Source organism: Lactuca serriola, chromosome 5 (assembly GCF_051521515.1).
Source record: "Lactuca serriola cultivar US96UC23 chromosome 5, Lser_US96UC23_V15, whole genome shotgun sequence".
Classification (NCBI taxonomy): Eukaryota; Viridiplantae; Streptophyta; class Magnoliopsida; order Asterales; family Asteraceae; genus Lactuca; species Lactuca serriola.
In genome coordinates, this window is record NC_136412.1 from 194,104,773 (window position 1) to 194,113,728 (window position 8,956).

Sequence of the window (8,956 nt, forward strand, 5' to 3'; positions counted from 1 at the left end):
GTATAGATCTATACACAATCTCTCGCTCTCCCTCCATGAGACTTTGGTCATAACTACAGGCTACAATCATACACTCGGTGGTGTCAACCGACATGTCTCACTAGATCCCAATTGTTATTGTATAATTATTTGAATTTCACGATATAAGATGTATATGAATTTAGATTCTTGCACATACCAATTTAGAATTTATATGAACAAACAAAGCCCAACCAACATGGAAATGAGACAACTGTGGTCCATTATGCATATAAGTTATTTACAGGCTTGTTAAGTATGCAAATGAACACTTTAAGGCCCATTAAGCATATAATGAATAGTCCAGGCCCAAATCAGCATGTAAATGGGCCACCAAAGCCCAATAAACATGTAAAAGATGATTTCAGCCCATTAAGCATGTAATTGGGTCACTAAGGCCCAGTAGACATGTAAAGAATGAATTGGGCTCAACAAACATGAAATTTGACCACGAAGGCCCAATAAGCATGTATAGTGGTTATTAGGCCTAATAAACATGTAATCATTGTATTTTGTTTCTGTTCGTTACGTCATCTTTATTTCAGTTTAAACATTTATCAAAAAGACATAAAATGCTTAATTTTTGCGTTATAGTGGAAACTTTTTGTCCATTAAGTTATAACTTCACAATTTGGGCTTATTTTCAACAAAATTGACTATTTAGGTCCTTTATGACTTAAATAAAACATTTAAGTAGGCCTGACAATCGTGTCGTGTTCGGGTTGGCGTGTGGCGGGTCAAAATATGTCAACCCAAACACGACCCATTTAAATATACAGGTCACAGGTTGGCGGGCCACGGGTTGGCGGGTTTGGAACATAAACCCATATATGACCCACCAACCCATTTATTTATACGGGTTCACTAGTTGGCGGGTTCGTGGGTCAGATTTAGGTTCGTGGGTCTGAATTTTAGATATTTAAGTCTTAAACATCAAAATGAAAATTAAAAACATTCATAGAAACATTTTACAGACTTAATCTTATAGATTACGACTTATGATCTTAGACCATCCGCGCACGAGTCATAATGTCAAAACAGTCAAATGGTCTATGAATAAATGGTATATATATTATATAATACTTATTAAATATTAATACTTGATACATAAATACATTTAAAAAATAAAATATTTTTTTATTAAGAATATAAACGTGTTGGCGGGTCAACCCATTTATTTTTTGAGAAACCCATATATGACCCGTTTAATAAACGGGTTGGCGGGTTGGCGGGTTAGCGGGTTGGCAGGTTGAAAAACTCAACCCAAACCCATTTATTTCGTGTCGTGTCGAGAATTGTCAGCCCTACATTTAAGGACTTATTTCACCTAAAATGACATTTTTGGTCCTTTTTGATAAAAATAACACTTTAGCCGACTAATTTATGAAACTTTGTGTTTTCGGCCCAATTGTAAAATAATTTACAATTTCGGTCCAAAAATACATTTATTGACATTTTCAGCCCTTTTCCATAATAAGTAACATTTCCAGCCCTTACTTTGTAAAAATTACAATTTCAGCCCTTATTTTATAAAATTTACATTTTCAGCCCAATTTCCGTAAATTTTACATTTTTGGCCCAATTTAGAAATAAATGTCAGTTTTAACCCTTAAATCGTGAGTTTTTCATTTTAGGCTCAAGTTTACATATAAAGACATTTTTGGTCCACCAAATTCAATATTTTTCACTTTGGGCCCAAGAAAGTCGTAAAGCACATTTAAAGGCCCATTATGCGAAACTTTTCATTTATGGTCCCTTTAATATCAAAATAACATAAAAGTTCATTTTTGAAATATAATGACTCTTTTTGTCCTCATGAAAACCGTGTGTGTCATAAAAAGTCCCACATTTTTGTTTGTTTGACATATATGATCCTTAAACATGGTTTATTGTAGTTTTATTCAACAAGCATGCATGTTTAACATTTTCACCCTTAAAGAGTGTTGTTTTGAGTATCTTAGTTAACAAAATCAACCATTTTTACTATTTTTTTCGAGATCTAGAATATTTAACCATATTTTCACAATAAACACACACATAACATGCACAATACTTAGATATATCACATAGTACTTGTATTCTCCCCCGAAAACATATGAAAATCGAAAACAAGGGGGTATGAACTCACCTTGCTTGTTTGTTCTCGGTTTGGTGAAGAAAAGAGAGAGGTTTCGGCTCTAGCAAGTTTTCCTTGAGTAGATCTCGAACTTATGAGGTTTCTAAGAGTGTGATCACAATCAAATGTTTAGGAGGGGTGATCTAACATAAGAATGAAGTTATATAACTTGGATGTGTAGTGACTTACCAAGGATTGATGATTTTTGGTGAAAATCTTCTTGAAACAACTCTAAATCTTTGAAAATTTGGAGTAGGAAGGAGGTTCTTCTAGAGAGAGTTCTTTGGAAGATTTTTGAAAGAGGTGAGATGGTGAGGAGGGTGATTCGGCTGAGAAGAAGATGGGAGAAGAGAGAGAGAGAGAGAGAGAGAGAGTAAAGTGATGTTGCATGGAGATCCTCCATGCAATAATGATGTGTCTCATGCTCATTAGTCCTCTTATTTTCTTTTCTTTTTTTTTTTGTTTACCTTGGGCCGAGAATGGGCCTAGTGGAATGAAGGAAAAATGGTTTTGGGCTCAGATTCTTGGCTTTCTTTGAATTTCATAGGCCCAATAATATTTTCGGCCCATTGGGCTCCTAGGATGGCTCACGGCCCAATACAAGTCCATTAGGTGGTTCACGACCCATTAGAACCAAAGAAATCGGGTTTATGGCCCATTAGGGCTATTGGAGTTATTATGGCCCAACTTGGCCCATTAGGATTAACATGGACCATTTTAGGTCCACATGGCCCAAAGTGTTAAGTTTTATGAATGTGGGTCATTTAGAGTCCAATGACGGATTCTAGGCCCAAAATATTCGAATTGAAGGCTTATTGGCCCATTAGGCCCAATAAGAAAATCCTAGTCCATAGCAAACTTGAACCGGGGTTTCTAGGGTTTCCAACCCTTAGTTGAACATGAGAGATGTATTTGAATGAGCATTGAGTGATATTCACTTAGAGTACATGTTTTACAATACTTGAATGATTACATGAGAATAGAATTTTCTAGCCAAAATGTTAGTTGTGATAGCCATGGGTTGATTGTTGTATACATTGTATGTGTGATGGAATATGTGGTATACTAGGGAACTCACTAAGCTTTAAAATTACGTGTTCCGTTAAAGGTTTTTCAGGTTGTTCTGGTTTGAAAGGGAAGGACGCAACGTGACTATACATTTGCATCGTTATTATTTTACTGTTGAGACTCCCACTAGTTTTCTAATTAACTCTGATTTAATCTTATGATTTATGATTTTGGAACAAACGGGATGTTATGTTGTTTACTTAAATGATGTTTTTGTGTGTTAAATCGTGTTTTAAAAAGAAAAAAACGTACCAAATTGGTATCATAGAGTGTTTTGTCCAAGACACTTAACTAGGTCTTAGAATTATTTTTGTAATAACTTATGTTCGTTTAATAGAATACAATTATTGAACCTCTCAAAAGCAAGACTGTTGAGGCTTCTTTTCATCTTTCTTAAACATTTTAATTTCTCTTGATTTACTGTTACTAATTGTTTCACATCTTATAATGTTTGATAAAACGTCATTTTAGCCCTACAAAATTTCCATGTTTGTTTCAAAATGTCCTTAAGTTTTTTTTTTCTTTTTTGTAGTTTTGGGAACTTGATTTATTTTTTTTGGGTTAAAAACGTCATTACTCTTTAATGTCCGACTCGTCAATTCGACTATTACTTGAGATTCAGTGATAGTGATTGCGATTTCAGACTTATGAGCCCTAAAAACTCGATCTTGAGGCAAATTGTGAGGTGTAGATTCATATCTATTGACGAAATGCTTATGTAACTTAGAGAAAGGGATTTCAGAAAAAGGAATTTTTGGTAATTTGGTTCGAACCAATGATTGAATTATGAGCTTGAACTAACAATTCGAGCTTTTGTCGACCATAAATGTCGAGAATGTTTACATTTGGAGTTGTATGGGTGTTGTAAAAGAGGCAACGCAAGGTTTCTACGAAATGCTGATGTACAACCATCTAATGACGGCAGAAGCTAAAAACTCATCATTAATGTTGTCTAATAAAGCGGGAAAAAGATAAGAAAACGGGCTAATCTATGATTATCAATCACATTCAAGAATTCGATATTAGCGTTCGAAAGAATACGAATTGCACAGTTATTTGGAGAAAGTAATGGACCCAATTCGATAAATAATGATCACATTGAAAAACCCTTTTCTACAACAAACTATTGATACATATTGAAGAATGTAAGGGTATTTGACCTGATTAATAGATACAAACCCATATATAAAATTTGAAACTACCAAATAATTTGGGGAAAGAGGTACCGGAGGTGGAGAGGATGGATGGAGATTGGAAGGTAAGGTTGTGATAATCAACTAGCAGCAGCGATCGGTGTTTCTGCAAGTTGGTTAACAGAGAACGACAAACATTGGAGTTGGTGGTGATCGGCGACGATCGATGGTGCAAATGGATTAGGCATGGTAAATGTCAAGTACTCGAATGAGAGTTCGGAAGGGGAGAGGTTACCAGGTGAGGGAGGAGGTTGGAATAGGTGAAGTGGAATCTTAAAACATGTTATAGCAAGTTAAGTGGCCTCAATGATAGGTGAAAATGAACTTTAAGCCCTTAAAATACACAAAAAAATAGACGTTATAAAACAAACACGAAAAGTTTATAGGCTAAAATGACATTAACCCTATAAAGTTTTAATTTAATTTAAGGGAAAATGGCTTAAAGTGGCAAGCAGTAGCAACCACGAATATAAAATTTGTTTTTTAGGTCATTAAACTTTTAATTGTATCCAATAAAAAAATTAACTATTTATTTTAGTTTTAAAATACCAACAATTACGATTTTTATCAATTAAAATGTTAACGAACACCGTCATTTCCCTTGCTATATCTAACTAAAAACATCTTGTAATTATTTTTTCAAACCACAACCAATAACCATTAACAAAGTCATATTGTTTTGTGACCTTGTCATTTTAGTCGGTAAAAATCCATATAGTTGAAGTTGTGGTTTGAAAAAATGACCATAACAGACTATTAGTTAAACATAGCGAAATGATAGTGTTTGTTGTCATTTAACCGATACAAATTGTAACAGCTAGTATTTTAAAACCAAAATAAAAGCTAGTTTGTTTATTGGATACAACTAAAAGTTCATTAACCTAAAAAGCAAATTTTGAGTTATTGGTTGTTAAGTCATTAATTAAGCCTATAAACATTTTAAGTCATTCGACTAAGACTAATGTTGATAAGGAAAACAAAAAATACATATTTATGGCACGTATTATATTGATATTGAAACAAGTGTTAAATGGGACAAAGAGAGAAGGCTATTAAAAAGGACATAACTTCCACAATGTACAAACGAGTAATCAGTAAAATTGTGATGCAAAAAGTCACAACACCCAACAATGGGATTATAAATTCAGCAATAAAATGTTACACAAACATACGTCGCTAAAATAAAATGACCAAAAAAAAAGCCAAAATTACTGAGAATTAAACCTTTGAACATCAACCAAGTTGTAGAGGTCACCACGACGTTGCTTCTGTAGCGGGAGATTTGTCCTATACATTTTATTTATTAATTAATACCATGTTATAACTTGCCATTTTATATTTTTCGGTTTTTTCAAATTCTTATGTTTGGAAAGCTAAAAACTAGCTTCTACGCAAGTTTTTTAGAAAACTACTCAAACTAGCATTTCAACAAATGGAGTTTTTCCAAAATTCTATTAAATATACCATTTATTTAAATATCCTAACTTGAGTACATCCCAAATGTATTACGTTTTTGTCTTAAAATATTGAATCAAACGTCATTTTTTATCAGCTAGCAGTTTAGTTTCAGTTAGTCTGCCAAACATAGCGTAAACGGTTTTAAAAACTTTTTCAATTAAGGTTTTAGAAATAACTTAATTAAAGTTTTGCAAGATAATAATTAAGAACACGTAATGATTTTTAAAACAACTTCATAGTCAAAACTCACCTCCTTAGGTCCATAAGTGAATAATCAATCTCTGATATAATTGTTGCCTCATCATGTTCTGTAGTAGCCAATACCTCTCCAAACTATCAAATATCACAACAAGAAATAACAACATACTCTCATTTATTGGTGTATTATAGTATCCTACTATTTGTTTTATATTTGAATGACATTGCTATAATTGGTCAAAATTTTAAAAGTAGAAAACAATTTCTTGCATTTAACTAATAAATAAATAAATCGAATATAAGAGAGTAATGAGGTTGAGAAACTTACGGGTCCCACAAGGGTGGAATGGCCCCATGCCACATAGCCACCAGACTCAGCATCTCGAGCAGGAGAGCAAGTTGCTACATATAACTGTTGTCACGAAATCAATACTAATTAATTTTTATTTTTATATAAAATTAAATAAATAAATGCAACACATTATCCGATATTACAATTATGTTTTCAACGAAGATTAATCATTTTTTTCTAACAGTTATAATGTATCAAATGACAAATCTTAGTTCAAAAGATAGAAAACTACTAAAAGTCCAATTTTTTTGCCATTAAAATTACAACTTCTGTTTTTTTTTTTTTTTGATGAAAATGTTTAAAAAGGTAATTAGTATATCATACCTGATTATCCACAGCCCTGCATATCATATATATAAATTAAATTAGTAGCATATCTTACTGTTAAAACTTTCAATTATATAATTCATAAATATAAAAATATAAAAATATATATAAAAAATATACCTTGCCCTTTGTAATAACTCCCAGTGCAATGGACCAGTAGTCATGTTGAATGCCCCAGGATAACAAAGTAGGTGAGCACCTGATATGCAACATTCATTACAATAAAAAGTAGCTTAACAATTAATTTAATTTGTAAAAAACGGAAATTGTTAAAAGTTAGGAATTAAATTTAATTATTTAAATACAATAGCCAAAAATCTCAAATGAAAAAAAAAAAAAAAAAAATAGTAGAAAAGTGTGAGTTGTATAATAAACCTCTAGCTGCATATAGCATGGCTAGTTCCTGAAATCGAATGTCATAGCAGATGCCTATACCTATGCGTCCAACATCTGCATATAATATTATAATTTAATTAGAATCATTAATTAAAAATTATTTAAACATTTTGCATTAAATTAAAAACAAACCTGTGTCAACAACAGTAGGAGTTTCTCCAGCAGTAAGAGTCTTTGATTCCTCAAATGTAATTTTTCCAGGAATATTGATATCAAAAAGGTGTATCTGTCATGTAGTCATATCACACTAATTATCACAACTTTATCTCTATGAATTCATGATGATAATGATAGTAAAATTAGGGGTTATATGCAAGAAATTGCAACATACTTCTATTGATTTGTTTCTAAAAGCACCCTACTTTCATTTCTTATAATTGGGTTGAATTTTTCAAAATGCATTACCTTAATATGAAGTAAATGAAAACAGCATGATATAATATTAAAGTTCCCAATGCTTAAAGACCATAATTAGAAGAATACCTTTCTGTGTTTAGCTATCAGGTTTCCATCAGTATCGAAAACACAACAGGTATTGTAAAGCTTGTCACCACATCTTTCTGGAATGGATCCACCAACTATTGTGATCTTCAAAGAACGAGCAGCTTCAGACAACATTGCTGTTGAAGGAGATGAGTCTTTCCCAGCATCAATGTCTTCAGCATACACAGGGAAGCTATCATTTGAATATGGACTATTCCATATTTCCTGAGAGATGACAATTGTTAAAGTTCTAGAGCTTTCAAAATCGAGTTCATAGTTTGCATTTAACTAACGAGGAAGGAAGATATACAGAAGAGTAAAAGTTCGTAATAGAAAATTACAGGTAGAAGAACAAGCTTGGCACCCTTTTCAGCTGCCTCCTCGATTGCTACACGGGCATGGGTAATGTTCCTCTCCTTGTCTGCAGTAACAGACAATTGACATAGTCCAATCTTGAACTGCAATCCCGATATCATACAATCAGTCATACAAAACAAGTAATTTGTACAGTTAAATGCCGAATTGTACATGGATATCCCCAATTGCATCTAAGCACTATGCATGCACAGAGGTTTTGAAATACGAAACCTTGGAGATTGGAGGAATTGGCGTATCGATAGCAGGAGGAACCCTAGCTTTCTCAGGGCTAAAAGAAGACGCCATGGATGATGCTGAGACGCGAGTGAGCGTACGTGTAGTGGTAAAGCTGAATAGATTGTGACCAGGGCTAATTTTGTTGACTTTACTACCAGTTTGCGGAACCCGGAAGTTGCGTAGTAAAGATAGACGGTGGCCGAGCGGCGTAGCTACGACAACAGCCGATGATCGGAGAGTTTTGAGATTTACAGGCGAAGTATATGAAGGCAGAGTTGTGGACAAGAACGCAATTGATCCACTTCTCATTTCTTTTCCGCCGTCACTTTCACCATTGACACTACTTCTGTTTCTGTTAAAATTGATGGAACATCTACGGTAGGCAGTAGTCAGTATTAGGCACTATTCTTGAAGTTTTTCTTTTGTTTGGTTTTCTAGGGTTGATTATTTTTATTAGGGATAAATCAGTTTTTTTAATTTTATATTAAAAAAACTTCTTTTATAAACACAACAAGTATCGACACTAATTGCAATCATACCCTGAGTCGCCTATCAGTTTGCTCTCCTTTTCATTCTCCTTCTGAGATGTATTCTTAGACTCTTCCTTTACCTTTTCTGAACTATAGCATCCTTGCCAGTTTTGGTTCTTACCAACAGGGAATTTCTTCCGAACAAACTTCTTTGGATTCGACACCGTCATCGCATACTCGTCACTCGTAAGATCACACTCTGACATGTCATCTTCCTCTTCCT

The 8,956-nt window shown here is 33.5% G+C and overlaps 1 protein-coding gene across 1 annotated transcript; it reads right to left on the reverse strand.

Annotated features, from left to right (window-relative positions):
* Positions 1-5,445: 5,445 nt before the first annotated feature.
* LOC145053435 (Nitrilase/cyanide hydratase and apolipoprotein N-acyltransferase family protein) lies at positions 5,446-8,588 on the reverse strand. Its single transcript, XM_079001482.1, has 10 exons — positions 8,198-8,588; positions 7,951-8,067; positions 7,610-7,834; positions 7,259-7,352; positions 7,106-7,180; positions 6,851-6,929; positions 6,728-6,743; positions 6,380-6,463; positions 6,104-6,186; positions 5,446-5,682 (listed from the first exon to the last, which is right to left on the reverse strand). Exons 1-10 carry the CDS (start codon positions 8,510-8,512, stop codon positions 5,604-5,606), a joined length of 1,167 nt encoding a protein of 388 aa, XP_078857608.1. The 5' UTR covers positions 8,513-8,588; the 3' UTR covers positions 5,446-5,603.
* Positions 8,589-8,956: the final 368 nt, after the last annotated feature.